This window comes from Anolis carolinensis, chromosome 3 (genome assembly GCF_035594765.1).
Source record: "Anolis carolinensis isolate JA03-04 chromosome 3, rAnoCar3.1.pri, whole genome shotgun sequence".
Taxonomy (NCBI): Eukaryota; Metazoa; Chordata; class Lepidosauria; order Squamata; family Dactyloidae; genus Anolis; species Anolis carolinensis.
This window is the reverse complement of record NC_085843.1, coordinates 30,296,889-30,320,798: the sequence shown is the minus strand read 5'-3', so window position 1 is coordinate 30,320,798 and position 23,910 is coordinate 30,296,889. Positions and strand designations below refer to the sequence as shown.

Below are 23,910 nucleotides of genomic sequence, written 5' to 3'. Positions count from 1 at the left end.
CTTGCCAGAGACAATCATTTTAGGTTTTTGCTTGTGTAGGGATCCAGTAGTTTTATGTTTTCTCCTAAAGGATATCACGATGATCAGCACATGTGGATACTTAAAAATGCAATCATTGTTTTCCTTCACCTCTTTGATATAGCTGCTACTGTAATGGAGCTTTATGCAGAATGCCAAATTAAATGAATGGAGAAGGAATATTTCATAAGTATGTTTTCTAGCTGAAAAGTTTCATAGGTGTTTCCTTCTTCATGGGCATATTACCTGTAACCTGGGTTCAAGGTGGAGCAAGATGATACGTATGTTGACACCTCCATAGCCTGACCAGCTTTTTTGGCCATGGTGAGGTGAGGCAGATCAGTTTAGCAGATCATTCCTTTGGGTGAAATTTCTCCCTGTGATTTCACCCACTGAAAGCAGGGGATGATCACCAAGAACATATATTTCCCTTGTTGAAATATCTTTACTGAATACACATCCATTTTAGGCAGCATTCAACATACTGGTTACGATCTGTAAAACCAGTCCAGACCTTTTGAAATACTACAGCTTGTTATATTCGCCTGCCTGAGGTTGAAGATCTTCTTGGGATGGCTTTCTCTCAGTCCAAATATTGCAGTCCATGTGATGATGTGTAGCAGACTTTGAGATCTGGAAATGTAAATAATGTGTTTATAAGGCATAAATACCACAGAAAACTCTGTGTATTTTAAAATGTGTAAATCTTACCAAATGCATAGGCACAGGCCAATTCAAGGCAGAACATAACTATAAGACTGATAAGAGATCTAATAGTTTGAATTGACTAATAGAAAACTCAAGGCGCCTATGAACTTGTTGAGAACCACTGTAATAGATCAAGCTGAGGTAACAAAGATAGCCCTCAACTGGGTGAAGATCAAATATCAGATTGGCGATTCATTTAGTTAATAGGAACAGTAGCATAGCCTACCACCCCAGTCCAAGCAGTAGGGCATTATAGCTCAGTAGCTCTACTATAGAACCAGTGTTGCATTATGGTTTGAATGTTGGACTAGGACATTGGGAGACCTGGCTGTGAATCCCTTTTCAGCCATGGAAACCCACTGGGTGACCTTAGGCAAATCACACTCTCAGCCTCTGAGATAATGCATGTCTTTTCCCCAACATATTTTGCCAAGAGGAACCCCCAGTGGCACAATGAGCTAAACCCTTGTGCCAGCAGGACTGCTGCCTTGAAGGTTGGGTTGCTGAACTGAAGGTTGCTGGTTCGAATCCAACCCGAGGAGAGCATGGATGACCTCCCTCTGTCAGCTTGAGCTCTCCATGCGGGGACATGAGAGAAGCCTCCCATGAGGATGGTAAAACATCAAAAACATTTGGGCATCCTCTGGGCAACATCCTTGCAGATGGCCAATTCTCTCACACCAGAAGCGACTTGCAGTTTTTGAAGTCGCTCCTGACATGAAAAAAACCTGCCAAGAAAACTCTGTGATAGGTCACTTTAAGATCTCCATAAATTGGAATAGCATGAAGGCATACAATAATAAAATATCTTTATTTGGTAGCAAGGTCATCTGGAACATTTCTAGGCTGTGCAGCCTGTTTTACTTCTCCAGCCTTAGAAAACACCGCTGCCCTATCGAGCTCAGAGCCATGGCAATGTAAGAGTTAAGTTACCGAAAGCTGGCCTCTTAATAGTTTTGTCTGGGACATCTTACAATATCTATGTTAACTGAAGCAAATCTGTCTGGTACTTGTGATGTCTATACTGTATTCAGTATATCTATGCCTTTTTCTCTACATCTGTTTGGCAAATCAGTGATGCAACAGAAAATGCTGTAATCCACAACAAGTTATTATAGATTTGTGGCTTTTCCCTGAAGGACTTTATGTTCATAAAACAGTCATACCTTTGCAATTGTACATAAATATAGTTTTTTGTATTCCTAACATATGTGATCCCTCTCCAAACTCATTTCTACTTTGTGATCCCTCTCCAACCTGCAACCTGAAACACTATAAAAGAAGACTATCCTAGGCATGAGTAAAAGAATATATGTAAAAGGCAATATTTATAGACATATTTGACTCCATTGTTAGCCAAATATTAATGATGACTTAATTCCAAACCAAGTCCCATTTACAACAATGGTTTAGTCACTTCATAGCTCACTGATTTTATTAATGCTGCTTCAAGCTATCTCAATGTGATGACTAGACTATGCATGAGACAAAAGCACGCTACAGCATGCTTTAAGCCTCATAATCTGACACAAGCAAAGTCAAGGGGAAGTTCTTAATGTATGTTAGTATAAATCGCATCACACAGTGAAAGCAGCTCCGCAGAACGTGGACACCCAAATTGCGGTGTGGATATCTTTTCAGCCTTGGAAACCCACTGGGTGACCTTGCTTAAGTTATATTCTCTCAGCCTCAGAAGAACGTTGTGACAAACCTCCTCTGAAGGAATCATGCCTAGAAACCATTAGGTTGTTATTGATTTAATCACAGTCTGAAGACACAAAACAATACCACTGCTAATAGTTAAAAAGAAACAATGTGAATAGTATTGAAGCCAGCAGATTGTAGCATTTGTTGTTGTGTGCCTTCAAGTCATATCCAATTTAAGGCAACCCTAAAATGAACCTATTGTAGGGTTTTCTTGGCAAAATTTGTTCAAAGAAGGTTTGCTTTTGCCTACCTGTGATAGTAAGAGAATATGATTTACCCAGTATTGCCCTGTAAGTTTCTATGGCAGAGCAAGATTTTGAAATTCTATAGTTGTGCTCCAACCACTATATATACTGTCTGTCATTACAGAATTAACAAGAATTAAATATAGATTTATTTCACTGAGTTAATATGTCTCTATATATTAAAAAGGAGCTTTAGATAACATGAGAAGTACTCTTTTGCTTGAATATAAGTACTAGGTCAATGTGTTAATTTCTAATATGATGCAGATGTCAGTAAACTTTGCATTTAGTATGTGTTGTTCTTGCATGGGTGATTGAAACAGGAGCAAACCAGGCTACAATGGGACACCCTTGTTTGTTTATATTTTAAAGAATTCTGGGCTGCTTTTCAGGTATAGTCTCCCTGAAGCCACTTATGTTAAATAGATAAAAGCATAATTGTCGTAAAATACAATGAAAAGTTAGAATAACAATCAAAACATTTCTAAAGCTAGCATTTAGAAATTAATTTAGGCACAGTTTTAAACCCAAAAGCTCAAAACCACCATCACCACCAGCATAAAACATTCAAAAGTTCAACATCTTAATAAAAAGCAGCTCAGAATAAATTGCTTTTCATGACCTATTTAAAAGCCAGCACTGAAAGGGCCACATTTAAGTGTATGCACACACACACACACACACACCAGCTTTTATAACATTTTGCTTAATCTAGTTCAAACTCCTTAGGTTTAAATAGACTCTCTCTCTCTCTCTCTCATTCTGTGCTGAACATAACATCTGGGGCAAAACACAACTTTCCTATTCCCTTGCATCCCATCCAAAAGCTTCACACTACCCAGGAACCGGAAGGAGGGACCTTTGTTGCTATTACTTACTGGGAGAGAGGAGAGGGAATTGAGAATCCCTTTAAATCATGAAGATGCAGCTCCATTGAGGTCTTGGAGGAAGGAAAAGTTGCTCCATTTGAGAGCATACCCTCATTTCTTCCCCCGTCGACTGAGCTGAGACCAGCAGTTACTCCATGATCTAAATCATCTCTCCCTTCCTCCTTTCTTCACTGATAGCCTACAAAGCAACAGGGACCTCTCTTAGTACTTAACAGCTGCTGGTTGGAGGGAAGAAGCAGAGCTCTCTGGGCAGAGCTGTGGGATCTTAGCAACAATATGTATTATGTTTTGCTGATGGGTAACTTCCAAAATTTTGGATGTGAAAAAAGAAATAATGTTATCAAAGCTGGGAGTGCTTGGTTATTTGGGGCTGGGACTGCAATGCCCTGAATCTCCCAACCAGCCTAGTCTCTGGACATGATGGATGGAGGCTTCTGAGAGTTGTAGTCCAGTATTTCTAAGCTGTGACATGTGGTCGAACATATGATCAGATGGCCAAAGTTATTAATGAGGAAGAACACACAAGCTAGAACAGTGGTTCTCAACCTGTGGGTCCCCAGGTGTTTTGGCCTACAACTCCCAGAAATCCCAACCAGTTTACCAGCTGTTAGGATTTCTGGGAGTTGAAGGCCAAAACATCTGGGGACCCACAGGTTGAGAATCACTGACCTAGAAGAAGATGCAGCTCACTTTTGCCTGTGTGGTATAATAGTTTAAGGTCAACTGTGACCAACAGTGCTGTGGAATTCAAAGAGGCACGAATGGAGGGCGAAAGGGAGAAAAGTGTCAAGAGTTAAGCCAACCCTGGCTGGGACCGCCTCCCACCTGGAAACCAATGTCCTCACTACAGAAGAACATGCCTGTCAAGAATAGGTCTCTGCAGTCACTTACGCACCCACTGCCAAGACCTTACACTTGCAAGGCATTCATACTTGGACATGAGCGATCGCCAATGATAATAGTTTAAACATTGAATTACAAGTCTTTAAGGCCAGTTCCCTTGGCCATGGAAACCCACTGGATGGCCTTGGGCAAGACACACAGTTGCAGCTTCAGTGAAAGGCAAAGACAAACCCCCTCTGATCAAATTTTACCAAGAAAACCCTATGAAAGATTCCCCTTAGGGTCCCCATACATTGCAAAAGACAGAATTACATGAATAACTGGAAAGGGCAAGTTTCTGCTCCCCCTCCCCCTCCCACAAATTGAATGCAAACCACTCTTTGCACTTAGAATTCAGTTTGTAGTGACCAAAGTAAGCTGAAGACAAAGGGAGAAAATGAGAGGAGGAGAGAAAAACTGGCATTTTAATAGTGACTGAAAAGGTGGGATGACATAGGATTAATTGGAACTATTATTGATAAATTGGGATGCTTTGAAGGTATAAGGAAGGAATCTTACATTGCACTCTAATTGCCTGTATGTTGATCTCTCATAATGAGAAGTGTGCAGAACAGCAAATATTGAGAACATCAATAAATATCACTTATGTTAATTTACTTGGGCTCTGGAAGTTATTATATGCATAGAGATGAAGTGATAATAAATTGTCCTGTTTTCTTCCCCTTCCCCTTGATGTAAACCCTTTAGGCAACAAGAGCTGCCCTGACCCAACACTGTGCAAACCTGGGAGATTCATTGGGCAAAGAAAATGATATTGCATTGATTATTGATGGCCAGACTCTGAAGTACGCCCTTTCCTTCGAAGTCCGGCAGTCCTTCCTGGACCTAGCACTGTCCTGCAAAGCTGTGATCTGCTGCAGGTAAGAAAGCTCAAGACCTTTCTGTAGGAAGCAAAGGCACCATGCTGTGGGAAAGGATTAGGCAAGTGCCTGCAGATGTTTTTGGTTAACATCTTCTATTAGTCCTGGCCAGTATATCAGTTAGTGAGTTGCAGAACCATAGTTCTCCTCCCACATTGTTGAATAAATACAAAATTAGTCCAAGTCATTTTTCGGATTGAGTTACTAAATGAATCTTACTTCAGTGAAATCAAAAGGATAGAATCCACAAGACTGCACCCTAATTTCAGGTGTGTCAGTGTAAGTTTGTATGGCAAAGATACTGTGATCATACATAGTATGGGTGTGCGATATGGAGTATCAATAAAAATTGGTATTCCATATCATGATGTTACATTTTTCTACATGTTGCATACTTCAGTTTTATCTGGGTTGCTGTGAGTTTTCTGGTCTGTATGTTCCAGAAGCATTCTCTCCTGATGTTTCACCCACATCTATGGCAGACATCCTCAGAGGTTGTGAGGTCTGTTGGAAATTAGGCAAGTGGGGTTTCTGTACCTGGGGAATGTCCAGGGTGGGAAAAAGAACTCTTGTCTGCTTGAGACAAGTGTGAATGTCGCAATTGGCCACCTTGATTAGCATTGAATATCCTTACAGCTTCAAAGCCTGGCTGCTTCCTGCTTGGGGGAATCTTTTGTTGGGAGGTGTTAGCTGGCCTGATTGTTTCCTGATTGTCTGTTTTCTGAGTGTTGTTCTTTATTTACTGTACTGATCTTTGAGTTTTTGTAATACTGATAGCCAGATTTTGTTCTTTTTCATGGTTTCCTCCTTTCTGTTGAAATTGTCCCCATTCTTGTGGATTTCAGTGGAAGGTTTTGTCTTCTTGCTTGCTGGACTTTTCCTATGTCTGCAGTAGAAGGTGGCATTGCCTTTTAGCCTACTGATAAGTCTAACTGGAGAAACAAATGGAAGTAGTGGTTTAACTCTGTCCCAGAGCCAAGACAATTGTCATGCCACTTCCTTTCCTAGGAAAGCCACATGGTCTTCCTACTCCATGCTGGACATCCCTGTTCACCAATCAGTGGGATTGAGGTGGGTCAAATTTCACTGTCACCCAGCACAGTGGTGGAAACCCCTTTTTGTGAGGACACACACCTTTTTGTTGCTAATTCAAAGTTTTAGGCCAAAGCAGATGTTTTGAAAGGATGCCTGAACCTCCAAATGTTGTTGGGTAGTAACACCCATCAATACTTCCTCTAGGCTATGATGACTAGAGATGATGAGAGTTTAATTCCAACTACAGCTGGTGGGCCACAATTTCCCCATTTGTACTAATAGGATGCTTTTCTTTTATCATTCTTTCTCATGTTTGGGTTGGAAACTCTGCTGTACAGTGAAGATATAAATGTGTTTACGTGACAGAATTTCTTATAAAGACTGCAGAGTAATGATCAATAATGGAGTATTGTTGCATATTTTGTTTTCTTCTAAATTTGCTTAAACTTCATACAATTTTGTAATCAAGTGTAGATGAAGTGTTAACTAATTGTTCCACACAATGTGATTTGATGTAGCTGTCACAACTTTACAAATTCAAATGCAAGAAATATTTTAGTTATATCCTATTTAGCTGTGAGTTTACAATTTTCTGGCATATTTGGAAATACTACTTACTTTTTTTTGCTTTCCTTTTCATACATTTGTGAATCTAATGAAAAAAACCAATATTGGTTAGAACTCTGTAGGGATGGCTAATGGAAGGTTGTGATTTCAAAATGGCACTTGTCTAGTTTCTCGGTTGCATTAATAATTTTCAGAAGTGATGCATTACAGAGTAAAGGGCAATTTTAGTGTTGCTCATAAAAATGTCATAGAAATTCACTTACATGTTTCTAAACAGGTTTGAAAATCAAATCTGGGTACATAGGAAGTCTCCAGAATATGTGTTTCACATATGGCACGGGCATATATTAAGTTCTCCTATGGGCCTCGTCTACAGTTTTCGGACTGCCATTCATGTGCCTTTGAAGTAGTTTTCCTCTTTCTTCATTCCATTTTAATGTCAATTTGTTCAATTAATAATCCCTTATAGCATCAGACAGATTGTCAATGCAGGTTATAATATCCCAAATCCAGCACAATTGCTTTAAAGCAGCATCACTGGAAAGAGCAAGATATAAACTCTGCTTTGTTAACCTTTTGCTAAACCTCAGCTTTCCACATTTATTTTCAAGTAATTCCGTTGATGGAGACCATAGACCAAGACATTTTATGTTGTTATGTGCCTCTTGCTCCCTGCAAAACAGATCCAAATTTGCTGTGGTTTTATTTTTGAAAGATTACTCCTGAGAGCCAGCCTCAACAGTGCTTTATGCCTAAAGCCTAGCAATGAATATACCATATATCTTAAATATATTTAACTTGATGTTGGACAGCAAATGCATCTGAATACCCTTGTGGAAATGAAAAGCTTACCCTGAATTTATGCTGCATTAAATCCTACGAGTGTGTGCAGCTTCACTTTGACAGTGGTGTACTAAGCCCTTCTAGATTTGGCAACATTGTGCACTTTTGTGTTTAACAGCAACAGAGGCACACCACAATCTCCTCCCTTCTCACTATATTCCCAAGCTCATCAGTGTCTCCACTATTTAATTTGAAATTTCCTTTTCCCTGTGCCAATTGCATGCTAACTTTCTTCCTGTAAAGTTTTAAAATGCACTGCTTTACTTGACTCACACTTACACACATGCACACGTCTGATTAAAACAACTCAAAGTGGGATTAAAACTGTTTTCCTTTCTTTAATATCAAGCACACCTGGCAAGCCAAAGCACTGTTTCTGTAAAGCCTTCTAGGCTATTAAAGACATTCCTTCCACTCCCCAGAGATACCCCACTTCACTTATTTTTATTTCCCTTTCTAAACCTATTACATTACATCACCGTCCCTTTTCAGCCTCTCACCCCAACTTCAGTTTTTATATAATTGTATTCTTCCACATTGTTCTTTAGGGTGCTCTTTGGTGTATGTGTGTGTTAATTTGATTTTTGATTTTTTTAAAATACAATAATAATTGAAACTCTCTTTGCTGCTTGGCCACCAAAGATAGTGGGAGAAGAGATGACGAATGTTGGTGAACTCTTGGTGGTGGAGGAAGATTATGGGTAATCAGCCATGCTGTCAGTCATATGATTTAAGACTAGCTTTTCAAAAAAGGCTTTGGTAAATGGAATTGGTTTGACTGTATATGGGCCTTTGATCTGTCCCTACAAAGACTGACAATGTCTGAAGGAAGCAGGGCATGACTCTGAGTTTAAAGATTTCTTTGACTCAAAGCATTGTGGAAACTATGTGAAACTGCAGTGCAGTGCAATGTATTTTCAATAGGAAAAATAATTAAGAGGTGAACATCTTTGTGTATACTTTCCTTTTAAAAAGAAGTCCCTGACAGAAACATTGAGGGATTTGTTACACAGTTAACTTGGGGCCTTTAGTTAGTTTTGAATAAGTGTCAGTGCTGAATTTTTCCATGTCTTAACTGAGTTATAATAGTGCCTCAATTTAACAGAAGCACTTATTCAAAATTTGGCATAGTTAGGTACTCAGTTTGTCCCTGTGATAATGTTCCTTTAAATAAAATACTGGATCCACAAAAACATGTATGAGGTCACATGTATTTATTCATCTCAGACATCACCAAATTAAAATTCAATTAAAGTTTAGATTAAATAAGTGATCAAATAATAACATCCGGGCGTCCCCTGAGTAATGTCCTTGCAGACAGCCTATTCTCTCACTCCAGAAGCGACTGCAGTTTCTCAAGTTGCTCCTCACACACACACACACACACACACACACACACACACACACACAATAACCAGGATGGATGGCAGAGGCTGTTTTCCGTACCAGTTGTTCCAATTTGTTATGGACTGTTCTCATTAATCCTCTGCTGTCATAATTTTCAGTGGCTTTGAAGATGTTCTAGTTTTTCTCTCCTTCTCTCACTTTACCCCTTTGGTCTTAGCCTATTTCATTTGCTGAAAACTAATGAAAACATTTGCTAAAAGTGCAAAACCTTTCCTAGATTCTCTGTTCTTCCACAATAATAACTTTAGACATCTAGACCATGGCTTTTAAAACTTTTCCACTCAGGACCCCTTTTGACCCTAGAAATGTTTACATGATCCCAGGTATATAGGTATACAAAATAGGTATATAAAATCAAACATTTACTTTTTTGGGAAGTACAGCTGAAGGATCTTCTGCAGAGTTTACTGTTAATACTGCACAACATGTAAATATCCAAAATAGCCACTAGCTACCTCATCACCTCATCAGGGGTTTTTTTGCCCCTTATCATGGTGGGGCTCCTCTTTGGCCAGAGATTTGGATGTATCCCATCAGATGACGCAGGGCGGGGCCCCACCCTATTGATCGGTGAAGCTGTGAGTGATGGCTGAAGCATTGCAAGCTTCCTCGCCACTATGGTGAGCCCCCATCTTTTGGGTAGCTCCGATGGAATTGCATGAGGTTTTCACAGTTCCCCCCATCTGATGGTGGAAGCGACAAGGTGCTGACGTGGCTTGTCCTGATCTGCTACCCTCCCCCCATGTGATAGGGGAAGGAGGGAGGGTGAGCGGCTTGCCTTGAGTCACTGCACACACCTACCATTTTGCTGATGATTGCTGGTGAAACAGATGGGAGGGGGGTCAGTTTGATGCGGTCCAGATGATGTCAAGAAAAAAATTACTGTTGCTAATTTTTTGGGGGACTCTAATATTGAGCTAAGGGGACCCCACTTGGGTCAGGGCTCACAGTTTGAGAAGCAGTGAAATAGATCAGAGCTTCTTAAACTAGGGGTGCGGGATCACAGATGGGGCTACTGTAACCAGAGCCGGCCCTAGGTATTTTTCAAGTGTAGGCGAACAGAATTTTAGCGCCGCCCCCCCCAAAACCAATAACTGAAAAATAGAAGCGTTGGATAAGCAAAAATGTTGGATAATAAGGAGGGATTAAGGGAAAGCCTATGAAACATCAAATTACATTAAGATTTTACAAACTAAGCACCAAAACATCATGTTTTACAACAAATCAACAGAAAAAGCAGTCTCGACTGCGCCCCCGCCTAATTCACCTGTATGTTGCAGTTGACGTGCTGGCTGATATCTGAATAGAGGATGGGCCAGAGACGTCACTGCCTTGGTCCTTTCATTATTGGCTGCTACTTCCCAGTGGATGTCAGGTGGTGCAATACCACCTAAATAAATTTCTCCAGTGGTGTGAGATGTAGACATCCTGTGATAATGCGGCATCATTAAGAGCCACATTCACTGTTTTAACATGGTGAGATGTGTTCCACACTGGGCATGTATATTCAGCAGAGAAGCAGATTTTTTTTTTCATGTCAGGAGCAACCAGAGTTGCTTCTGGAGAAGCAGATGGCAAAAGAGAAGAATGGCCTACCTCAGGGGATCGTGCTTGCTCCATCTACACAGATGATCAGCCACTGCCAGAAGGGACAGAGAGTTTCATCTTTGTTGATGATCATGCCATCACCGCCAAAGCGGGGAGCTTTGAAATAGTTGAACAGAAGCTCTTAGGAGCTTTAGGTGCTCTTACTGTCTGTTATAGGAAAAACCAGCTGATTTCTAATCCATCTAAGACACAGGCACATGCTTTTCACCTTAAGAACAGACAAGCATCTCGAGCTCTGAGGATTACATGGGAAGGAATCTCAGTGGAGCATTGCAGCACACCAAAATACTTGGGAGTTACCATGGACCATGCTCTGACCTAAAAGAAGCATTGCTTATCAAGCAAAAAGTGGGCTAGAAACAGTATTATACTAAAGCAAACTGGCACAATCTGGGGCTCACAACCAAATACAGTAAAAACATCTGCCCTTGTGCTGTGCTACTTTGCTGCTGAGTACGCATGCCCAATATCTGTGATAATGTATCTGTAGAAGTATATGCTTTGTGTTGTTGTGTGTTTTCTGGGCCATGTTCCAGAAATATTCTCTCCTGACGTTTTGCCCACATCTATGGCAGGCCTCTTCAGAGGTTGTGAGGTATGCCAGCCACAGTTGTGGGTGAAACGTCAGGAGAGAATACTTCTGGAACATGGCCATACAGCCCGGAAAACACACAACAATCCTGCGATTCTGGCCATGAAAGCCTTCAACAACACAAAATATGTTTTGTTCTCTCTCATTTTGGGGTAGAATTTACCCAAAATGCAATGTGGATTTTCCCCCCTCATATTCAGGAGGGAAAAAATTGACATTCAAGTAAAAGCCAAACTGGCACATCTTTCCGTCTTGAGGCATTCCTTACACATTCCCTTAGGTGATGTTGTAGGGATTACTGTTGAATGTCTTTATTGTGCTTAAATGTTCTTGGGTAGCTATCTGATGATTAACAGATGTTGTTGGTGATGTTGATGAAAAGATGGGAAGCAAAGCATGGAAAATGCCAAGAGAACAAGACTGGGATACTGCCTTCTTTTCTTTTCCACCACACAGAGGAAAATTCAATAACGTAGCCCAGAAAACAAGGCCCTGGAAAGTAACTTAAATATTTATAACTCAGATTCATTCAGTTCCTGGGATTAGTAACCACCTATATAATTATATTGTGCTGCAGCTTCAATTCTGTTTATTTATTTATTTTTTTTAAAAACAAAGCACAAAGTGTCTTGTCAACATTGATTATCAAAGATTCCCCTTCCTCTAGCCTGTAACTAGAAAATTATAACATATTTTTGATTAGGAATATGCAAACTTGAATAACATTAATTGGTCCCAAAGAAAATTATCTGTGTGTTCCATTTTCCTGTATATATTCATCTGACATTCTCTCCCTCCCTTCCCCATCTATCAGCTACTGAATTATCAATGCTTATTATCTAGTTCTACTACTGACAATTCATGACAGCCCAGCGCTCATCTTAGGACTCTGAAAACCGTAAGGGAAAGATCATTCTGGTATCTTTCATGTCTGCCTATTATTGAAGGTGGAGGAAAGCTTGGGACTTCCATCAGATCTGGTCTGTCAAAAAACGTATGTGAGCTTTCCCTCTCTGGCCACTAAAACAGATCTCTTCAAAATGAGTGTAATTGACTCCCCCTGCCCCCCCCCCCCCGAATTTCTCATACAGGTTCTTCCTTAGGGATGCATGTAAAACCAGAGCATGTTACAAGTTTGCAATCTCAATTGAATAAGCTCAAGGTGACAACTTTCCCTCCCCGCTTCCATGTCCAAATTTGAGCTTTATGACTAGTGATTTCTGAAGTCTACTCTCTTTATCATCTGCACCATTTTGCAAAACCAGCAAAAAAAAAAGCACAAAGACCAGATAATCCTATCATTTCTCTTCATTCTTGTTAATCAGCTCCCCTCTCCAGCTTGAGCAGAGTCTTCATCCTGTCTATCTCAGAGTTAGGAAATGTTGGGGTTTGTTTACACTACAACTCCTAGGATCCCTCAGCCACCAAGGCAATGAGTAATGCAGGATGGGGGATTCCAACACATGTGTACTCTATTTATTAAAAAAGTTTCCAAGCTCTAATCTCTGTTGTAAATTGTTTAGTACATTGGAGTACAATAATTAGTGCGTAAGAAATCTTCAATTGGATTCTAGCTGTCATCATTCTTAACCATTAGCCATACTGAAAGTAAGGAGGGAGAGCTATATTTGCACAGTGTAGAAAGTGCAAGATATACAGCCAGCTGTCCTTCTCCACAGCTTCTACACCCATGGATTCAACTATCCATTGCTTGAAAACATTTTTTTAAGTTCAAAAAGCAAAGCTTGATTTTGCCATTTAATATAAGAGACACCATTTTACTATGCCAAGCCTGCACAATCTGTTGCCCTCCAGGTGGACTTCAGCTCCCATAATTCTTGATTGTTGGACAAGCTGGCTAAGGTTTCTGGGAGTTGGAGTCTCCAACACCTGGTGGTGCAGGCAGATACTATTCCAGTGGTTCTCAACCTGTGGGTCCCCAGGTGTTTTGGCCTACAACTCCCAGAAACCAGCCAGTTTACCAGCTATTAGGATTTCTGGGAGTTAAAGGCCAAAACATCTGGAGACCCATAGGTTGAAAACCACTGTACTATTCCATCATATATAATCCATGGATTTTGGTATCTGCAGAGGGTCCTGGAACAACCCCAGCAAATACCAAGGACCTTCTGCATGTGTAACAAATACACACTGTACGTTAATGAATGCAGTGGCCTAAGTTATGGCATATTCAGCATGGGAAAGGTTTGAATAAAGGAATATTACAGAACCTTTGAATATTCTGTGTGGGCAATACACAGTTTCCCTTTCAGTAAACACCCAGAATTTGAAACTCCCCTTTGACCAGGACTTTTCAAATCTTTTAAGCAGAGGGCCAGTTCACAATCCCTCAGGCTGTTGTGAGGCTGGACTGTAGTTAGAAAAAAACATGAACTAATTCCTATGCACACTGCACATATGTTATTTGTAGTGTAAAAATATGTAAGAGGAATACAATATTTAAAATGAACGGTTTTAACCAACATAAACTTACCAGTATTTCAATGGGAAGTGTGGGCCTTTTTTTGACTGATGAGGTAGTCATGTTAGTCAGAAGTTTTTGTTGTGTGCCTTCAACTTGTTTCGGACTTAGAGCAACCTTAAGTCTAGAGTGTCTGGTGGGGGCTAGGTAAATGATCTTGGAGGGCCACTTCCAGCCTCTGGGACTTAGTTTGGAAACCCCTGCATTACATGTTTTACAAGCCCTCGATTATTTTATTTGGAATATATCTTAGGAGATTATGGATCAGTGGTGGCAACATATTCCCTGCAAGCATGGTGTGTCCATACCCTATCTGTGTGTGTGTGTGTGTATGTGTATGTGTATGTATATGTGTGTGTGTGTGTGTGTGTGTGTGTATATATACACACACACACACACACACACACACACACACACACATATACATATATATTATATATATATAAATATTGTACCCCACCCTTCTCACCCCGAAGGGCATTCAGAGTTTGCCCCACAAATTGGCAACATTTCAATGCCACAAAAACAAATATGTAAAAACAATAAGCATATACTGTACATGAAACAATAAATGTTAAGAATAAACATCTGTACATTAAAAACCAATTGTTAAAAACCACACAAATCCAACATCTCAACGATAATTCTACTTGAGGAGGCTGGTTACCTTGTTTCCCACAGTGACCCAGTGAATGGTCCCATAAATTCCAGATGCAAGACTTGAAAGCATTTCTAGGCTAGGAGATGTGGGTTCAAATCTCTACTCATTCACAAAATGCACTGGAAAAGCTTGGGTCAATCATTTTTTCTTCCCCTCACCTTCCTCATAGAGTACTTGAGCTTATTAGATGAAAAGTAGAACATTAATATAATGAATAAATTAATTAATAAAGAGCTAACTTTCTCTTGCCATTGTTCTCCAAGAACAACTGGCCTTTAGCCATACATTTCTTCCTTCAGATCCATTTCATTAGATAACCTTGAAATGGAATGTAATTAGTAAGGAATCGAGTCATCCAGATTGATGGAAATCATTGAGACGTGTACCTTTATAAAGTTTTTTAAAATTTGTTTTGGTTTTGCATATACTAAATGCCATACTACCTATTCCAGTTATTTGCCCATGAATTTCTGTGACCAGCCAGGGTTTTTAAAACCTATGACAGGAATTGGGTCAATTTTCTTTTAATTCCCATCAATTCTAATATTGGCAGGGATAATTTCTCCTGTGAGGACCCCTTGTTCCTTTCGCCTGTATCTCTGGGCACCCCACTGATCTTGTTTCATGGTGGGGGAAAAGGAGGAAAGAAACACCATCCACACATGGTTCACCACATCTCCAGAAGGACATGAAACCCTAGAATATTTAAGGCATGACTGAATGTAGTGGTGGAAGAAACTGCTACAAGGCATGCAGTCTAGGAACATAATAGTGCAATATTTGTTGGGAATATTGACTTACTGGAAAAACTACCCTTTCTATATTCTCCACACAAGCATAATTTTACAAATTCTCTCATGCCCAATTAGTTAGACTTGGAGTGAGATATTGTTATTTGAACTCCAAAGTACGCTAACCCAAGACTGTTGCAAAAGAATCATGGGTCCAAAAATGTGTTTTGCTTAAGGCACCAAACTTTCACAAACCTTATCCTCCCAAACAAAAATCTACTACTGGTTGTGTCAAGCTTTCTCGGTTTCAGTAAAGTAATTAAAGGCAAGCAAGTGTTGTGGCTGTTATTAAATTACTGGGATTCGGAAATGCTTCAAAATATACTGAAAATCATTTGGAAATATCCCAATTCATAATCTGCCTTCTGTCCACTTTCTATTTTCCTGATCTTTTAAGAAAACTTTGTCACCTAGATCCCTTGGAGTTGCCCCTGTTTTTCAGCCTTATTGAGATCTATAACATCTTTTCAGAATGGGAACCTGATGGGTATCAGAGGGGGTAATACTTCCAAAAATGTTCCGTTGGGGTTTTAAAATGCAGATGCTCTAGAAAAAGCTCCACAGCCATTTTAAATAGAGTGTAAAATGGGAAAAAAGTCTTATGTTTCATTGAAATATGATTAATTGCTTCATATTTGCATGTCTGCTCAATTTTTAAACAGCTGAAGTAAGCAGATCTCAACCCCTTCCCTTGGGGGATTGACTTGCATGGCACAAACCATACTTATGGGAAAGTTTTCCTGATATTTAGACTGCAGTTTCCTTTGCCTAACCTCATCCTATTATTCTGCCTATGAGTTCATTAATTTCTCTTTCTCCTTTGTATATGCTTAGGATAATCGCATGTATCAAATAAATGGTTGGATTATTTAGCTTCTTTTTTACGTTCACAAATCTGCTTACAATTTTCTAGAGTTTATTTTTTGTCTTAGAATTATTCACCAAGTAAAGCTGTGGTTAACTATACACATCTGCAACACTTCTCCTTAGCTTGATTGGAAACAGGATACATGCACTGCGATGTTTGTCTTCTGTCTTTGAATGAGCTGATTCTTAAAGGCTACTTCAGATGTTCTGTATTTCTTTAAGGGAAAGCAAAACTGTTGCATGCCTGCCTGCCTTGCAGCATGGGTACCCATAAGATAGAGAACCATGTTTGGTATTGGCTTCCTAAGTCATCCATGTGGAATGGAATCACCAAGTAACCTTGAATGGCAGTCATAGCATCATAGAGTTGAAAGAGACCCCAAGGGCCATCCAGTTCAATTCCAGCTTATCTGTTCAAACGTATCTCCCCCTATGAACCATCTCAGAGATTAAGATCGTCCAGAGAGGTCCTGCTCTTGGTCCCATTTCTTTCGCAGGTATGACTGACGGGGACGAGAGACAGGACTTTCTCAGTGGTGGCCCCTCGGCTATGGAACTCCCTCCTCTGACATTAGATTAGCCTCCTCCCTCCAGCCTTCAGAAGAAAGGTAAAAAAAATTCTGTGGGATCAGGCCTTTGAAGAATAGCACAGTGCAATTAACAGATTTGGAATATATGGAATGACTATGGAACAGCTTGGACTACGACTATGGATAGTGTGATTTTAATATGGAATTGAATGTTTTTAAATGTTTAATATGTTTTAATCTTAATCTAATTTTAATTTTAATTTTTTGGAATTGTATGTGTTTTAAGGCATTGAATAATTGCCTCTGTGTAAGCCGCCTTGAGTCCCCTTCAGGATAGCGAAAGGCGGGATATAATTAGAGTAAATAATAAATAAATAATATTCTGCCATGCAGGAAAGTTCATCATAGTGCTGCCTACAAACGGCAAGTCAGCCTCTGCTTAAAAACCTCCAGAGAAAGAGACTCCACCAGATGCCACAACAGCATATTCCATTGTTGAACTACTCTCAACGCCAGAAAGGTCTTCCTAATGTTTAGGTGGAATCTCGTTTTCTGCAATTTGAATCCATTACATCAGGTTCTAGTCTCTGGAGCAGGAGGAAACAAGCTTGCTCCTTCCTCGATGTGACATCCCCCAATATACGTTCTGTTAGAGCTAAACAACACTCATTTTTCTAACTAGGTAGCTCTAATCTGTTACTATTCACGATAATGAGCCATAGTTATAATTCACACTTTTAAAAAGTAAATTCACAATTTTCATTTTGGTGGATACTGTGTATATGTCTTTCTCAGGGAGCTTATACAGTTGTGGTCTGCACTTTCCTGACCCCTGCTTTAAACAGTAATACAATGGGAGTTTAGTTCAGCCTTAAAAGTGCATTTTTATTATATAATTTTAAATGCATCCATGGATGGCTTGAAAATACAGTGTTCCCTCACTTATTGCGGGGGTTCCATTCCAGGGCCTACTGTGATAAGTGTAAATCCGCAAAGTAGGGACAATATTTTAATTTTAAAATATTTTCTTTAAAATCTTAGTCTGGAACCATGCAAAAGTAGTATAGATGGGCTCGGGCTGTGGCGCAGGCTGGAGAGCAGCTGCAATCAATCACTGCAATGAATCACTCTGACCAGGATAGAATCATAGAATCATAGAATAGTAGAGTTGGAAGAGACCTCAAGGGCCATCTAGTCCAACCCCCCGCTAAGAAGCAGGAAATCGCATTCAAAGAAGCAGGAAATCGCATTCATGAGTCATGAGTTCGAGGCCCGGCTCGGAGCCTATGTTTGTTTGTCTTTGTTCTATGTTAAAAGGCATTGAATGTTTGCCTATATGTGTAATGTGATCCGCCTTGAGTCCCCTTCGGGGTGAGAAGGGCAGAATATAAATGCTGTAAATAAATAAATATAGGTTCGTCAGCCCATCACTGCAATTTGATCCCACTTGAACTGCCGTGGGTCAGTGCTTTGGAATCCTGAGAGTTATAGTTTGGTGAAGCACCAGAATTCTTTGGTAAAAGCTAATGACTTTGTAAAACTGCATCTCCTGCAATTCCATAGCATTGAGCCATGGTAGTTAAAGTGGGGTTAAACTGCATTCATAGCAGTGCAGGCTTTGTATAACTGGGGTGCCAACACTAAAAAGTCTCAGGCATAGTGCATTTCTGAATAAGGGAGACACTTGATAAGAGGCGCAACAACAACAGAAAATCTCAAAATTCCACATGAGCTTTGATAGAAAAGCACTGTGTCTGATGTACTTAATCTGTGGTTACTGCTTAGAACAGCTACTGTGTCACCAAAAGTACTTTACCAGATGTGGGCTCTGGCATGCTGGACAAGGTTAAGATTTTAAAAGGCTTTTCGTCCTGGAGAAAGTTATTGTTCCTCCTGTGCATTCTGACAGCAGGGGAAAGTAGGGATTTGCTTTAGCTTTCTTTGAAAGGACAGTGCTTACTTCATCCTTGTGATGTCATATACACTTTGAGAACTCCAAGCTGTAATTTTGCATTTGAGTTTCAGTGCGTTTCACCTCAATTCTAGTCTCTTCTAATTTAATTCAGTCATTGTTGCTGAATTTTTCATTCATTTTTCATTTTGCTGCAATATGATGCATGGATAGGCTGTTTTGATACCAATAATTTCCAGTAGCATTTAAGCAGTCTAGTGATGTGGAAGATGCCCATATTAAGAAGAAACCAGAGCAAAATCACATTCTGTCAAATGGATGTTTTTCCTTAATTGTCATGTGATTGTGTGTTCTTGTTTTATTACTTTACAAAGAAAGCTAATAACTGCTTTTTGGAGCTGCTCGCACTACAATGCTTCTTCCAGAAAAACAAACTTCTTTGCTAACAAACCAGGGAAACAAAGAGGCATTTAAGAATTCTGCAAGTTATTGATGGCAACAAAATGTGTGACATCTGTCATACAGTTCAGTATTTTAGAAAAATATTTGTTTAATATGGTTAGGCCCCTGCCCATGAATGCCCAGCCCAATTTGGCAGTTAGATTGACCTCAGCACTTTACCTATAATTCTGGTTTTGTGTGTGTGTGTGTGTGTGTGTGTGTGTGTGTTTTGCACAAGCCCATGCCCAGTCCTCCCTATTTCTGATTTGCCCACCATATTACCGGTTCTGGTTACTGGGGTTTGTTTGATTCATTTTAATGATGTTGTTATACTATACTATTTTTAATTGTTTGATTACATTGGTATATGTTTATTATGTTTTTAAATGTTGTTTGTAGTTGGCTGACTCTGTTTGTTTTGGGCTTGGTCCCGCTTATAAGCTGCCCCGAGTCCCTTTGGGGAGACGGTGACAGGATATAAAAAATAAAGTTGTTGTTGTTGTTGTTGTTGTTGTTATTTCAGAGAGTGTTTATAGGAAGATGGGGAAAATTTTATAAAGGTATCTTGGCAATAGGAGCACCAGGTGACACTGTGAGTTAAACCATTGTGCCGGCAGGACTGCTGAACAAAAGGTCAGCAATTTGAATCTGGGGAGCGGGGTGAGCTCCCGTCTGTCAGCTTCAGCTTCCCATGCAGGGACATGAGAGAAACCTCCCACAGGACGGTAAAACATCCAGGCTTCCTCTGGGCAACTTCTTTGCAGAAGGCCAATTCTCTCACACCAGAAGCGACTTGCAGTTTCCTAAGTCACTTCTGACACACAAATAAATCTTGGCAATAGAACAGAAGAGAACAGATGATAGTATCTTCTATTAGTTATTACATGATGGCGTTTAGGGATCTTTAATTGCAACTCCTAAAGTCAGGATCATATCCATGAAATAACTGCTATTGAAATCAAAATCTGGAAAGAATGGACAATTTATTTGTGTGTCTGCATGCTTATCAAAAAGGACAATAGGAGGGTGGAAGAGAATCTAACAACTTTGATACTAAATAATTGATTTTCATCACCATCATCATCATTGTATATAATCAATGGCCTTTACAATGTGTAGAATAAAACATGAACAGACTTAAAGATAAATTATTAAAATATTAGATGTAGGTTGAAATCCATTTTACAAATCCCTATAAAATCAATGAAAAAATGTGAAATTAAGGTTTATCTTACAATGTATTTCTTGATGAAGCAGGCCTGTACAGTATGCCCCTGGTATGCGCTGGGGTTGGTTTCCAAGACCTCTCTGGATACTGAAATCTGGGCATGCTCAAGTACTAATATGTACAGTAGTGTAGGAAAATGGTGTCCCTTATATAAACTGGTAAATAAAGCTTTGTTCAAGTCCTTTTGGTCAAGAGAGAGAATTATTTTCAAGTCATGGGTGGTTGAATCCATGGATACAGCATCTAGGTATTGAGAGTGGACTGCAGTTTCTTCTCTGCCACTACAAATTGAGCTACTCAGTATGTGATATTCAGTTTATTTTAGCATAAGTTTTTGTGGATTTCAATTAATGTCTTCTCTTAAACTGGTGCCCCTGGTATGTGTTGAAATTGTAGTCCAATGTATCTGTAGGAGGTCAGATTCGAGATAACAGTTCAAATATATAAATGGTATTATCTGGGAATAAGACCTTCACAATTTTTTACCATATGAACTTTAGCTGCTATGTTACATATTTAAAAAGTATAATATGATGTTCAGGTGTGGGTTTCTTACATTTTTGATGATTGTTGAGCACAATTTATCTTGTTTTGCCAATGAAATTTAGTGTAAATATTCTTCCACATGGGTTGCTGTGAGTTTTCCAAGCTGTGTGGCCATGCTCTAGAAACGTTTTCTTCTGACATTTCAACCACAGCTATGGCAGGCATCCTCAGAGGTTGTGGGGTCTCACAACCTCTGAGGATACCTGCCATAGATGTGGGTGAATCATCAGGAGAGAATGCTTCTGAACATGGCCATACAGCCCAGAAAACTCACAGCAACCCAGTGATTCCAACCATGAAAGCCTTCGACAACACATTCTTCCACATCTTCATTTGGGAGGACTGCCAAGGACCATCTAGCAATTATTTGGGATTAAGAGTGTTCAGTGTGCCCTACAAACTGCTCTTACAATATCTGGGGGAAAGGTTGTCAGTTCAAGTGCTAATCTCTTTTCTCACTGGGATGTATATGTTCAACTTCTAGCTCTTTCACACAAATATGTGTTTCTGGCATAAAAATGGATGTAAACAAACATCATCAAACTTGAGTGACACTTGGGTGCATATTGAGACATTTGACTTAAGATGCATGCCTGTTTAGGGGAAGAAATCTTGTGGTTGCTTCAGATTTCCAGGTGTGTGTCCAGGTTTTACTGCTTGCCGTGCCTTTGCTTGCATGTGTCTTTTCCACTATAGCTATTCTTGTTTCTTCTCTTCCACACATTTTTGTTTTGATTTTAAATGGATGCTAGTCTTGCATGCTGGGCTGATGAGCTGATCACTGTTACGCTGTTGCCAATCAGCTCTGTCTTGGGGGAATATTGATTTTTGTTGTGCAGTAGAAATCAATATTTTACTGGATGGTAGTCAGCAAGAGCACCAGCAGCAAGAGCAATTTGACAGAGATGTATCCAACAAGTCTGATGGACATATTCGCTGCTCAGAGATTGTGCTTCGAGTGGGAGGTAAAGCAAGAGAAATATTCTGATGTCAAGAGTAAACCATCAATAAATTATTTTTAAAATGCTGCTAAGGAGAATGTGTATGAAAATAGCTGAAAAGTACCCCTGGGGTGTTATATGATGTGATGAATAAAGATCATAGGAGATATGTTTCCAATTCTAATTGGCAACTGGCACTCATTAATCAGGAGAGGAAAGTATAAACAGTAAAGATGGAAAAGAAAAGAGGAGATCTGCCTCATAGAAAATGTCACATTATAAGAAGGCTTCTGTTCACCCACATTTCGGGAGCCATAATGAGGCTTCAGGCCACCACCATTGTTTTGACTAATAATATTGTCCTACTGAACCTGTTGAGTTAAAGGATTAGATTTCCAATCCTATCTTGATTAAAATCTAAGCTTTGTTGTTATTACTCCATACTTCTATATGTGCAGTCTCTAGCTTTTTGAATGAAGCTGGTGTTCTTGCTTTTGTTTGAGACAAATTTACACTACCTCTATTTTTAGTGAGATAGGGTGAGGGTTGTTGCATTATTGGCAAATGGTGGGTTTGTGGCAAAGCTGTTGGCCAACCATTGTAGCCTTTTCTCCATTTCTCACTCACTACGAAACTACAAAAGTTGGTTAGAAGGTGGTAGAGCAAGCAATCTCTGAGTTACAGTAGAACAAACACACATTCTGCTATCAATTTGGTACTTAACTGTACAGCCTTGAATTGCTATATCGGAAGTGATTATTGTTTCTAACAACAAGATATATATAAGACCTACATATATAAGATGTATATAAGACCTACATCTTGTGTTATTCTGCAGTTGTTACCACCATGTAACCATTTGTGTGTTTGCAATATAAACAATGTATTGCTCCTACTGACTCAACATATAGGCAGCCTTGCACCATCATAGTGGAACTGAACCTGGGTATGATAGAAATGAGGTCAGATGATTTGGGTCAAGGAGTGAAGGGATCAGCAATCCTGGAATTGATCCTAGTCAACAGGGAAGTCAGTGGAATGAAAACAGTTGGCACTTGGGTTGAAATGACTATGGGATGCTAGAATTAGTGATTGTGGGACAGGCCAAAGAACAATATCGTGAAACAGAATCTTGGATTTCAGGAGAGCTTATTTTATCAAATTCAGGGGAACACAGGGCAGAATGGCATGACTAGAGATGCTAAAGGGAAAAGACACCTAGCATTGGTGTAATTCCACGAAGCTAAAAATAATTCCATAGAAGAAAAAACATGGAAACATATAAAAAAGCCAATGGGGCTGCACTGTAAACTTGAAGAGGAATGAAAAGCAAAAAAAGAGCATGTGTAAATAATGGAAGGAAGGAACAAAAACAGGGGAAGCATACAAATGTGTTGCCCAAGCTTGCAGGAATTGTGTGAAGAAAGCTAAAACTCAAAAGAAGCTGAAACAGGCTAGAAAAGCAGATATGTTCACAGGAAGGCAATGACCAAGGAAATACTGGGACTGCTGCTTAGCAAAGATTGTAAGATGCTAAGAGTTCATAATAAATAGGCCAGCTACTCAATACCTATTTTACTTCATTCTTCTCCACTCAAAGGGACTGTTTTTCCATGCCTCCGCAGAGATTTTGGCAAGGAATTTGTATAGCAAATCAAGATTGATAAGGAGTTATACTCAGGAATCACCTAGTGAACCTAAATGAGTTCAGATTTTCAGAATCAGATGAACTGCATCCCACAATACTGAAAGGACTTGCTGACATACTTAAAAAACCACTTGCCATCATTTTTTAAAAGAAATCCTGGAAAACAAGTGAGGTGCCAGAGGACTGGAGACAAGCAAATATTGCTCCCCCCCCCCCCCCAAACATAGCAAAAAGTTGATCCAGGAAATTACAGACCCATCAGTCTGACCTCAATACAATGAAAAATATTAGAAATATTAGAAATACAACAGTCTGCAAATATCTTGATGACAATGCACAAGTAGTAGAAGCATGTTACATCTTTTTTATGAGGTCACTAGTTCTGTAGATGATGGAATGCTGTAGATGCCATTTATTTGGATTTCAGCAAAGCATTTGATAAAGTCTGCCATAATGTTTTGCTCAGCAAAACAATTAAAT

General features: G+C 39.6%; 1 protein-coding gene across 6 annotated transcripts in view; it reads left to right on the top strand.

Annotated features, from left to right (window-relative positions):
- Positions 1-23,910, top strand: part of atp8a2 (ATPase phospholipid transporting 8A2) — a 445,463-nt gene that overhangs the window by 195,514 nt on the left and 226,039 nt on the right. For all 6 annotated transcript variants that reach the window (XM_062974659.1, XM_062974657.1, XM_062974656.1 and 3 more), the window contains exon 25: positions 5,159-5,331. In XM_062974659.1, the coding sequence (XP_062830729.1) occupies positions 5,159-5,331 (173 nt within the window). The remainder of the gene's footprint in view (positions 1-5,158; positions 5,332-23,910) is intronic.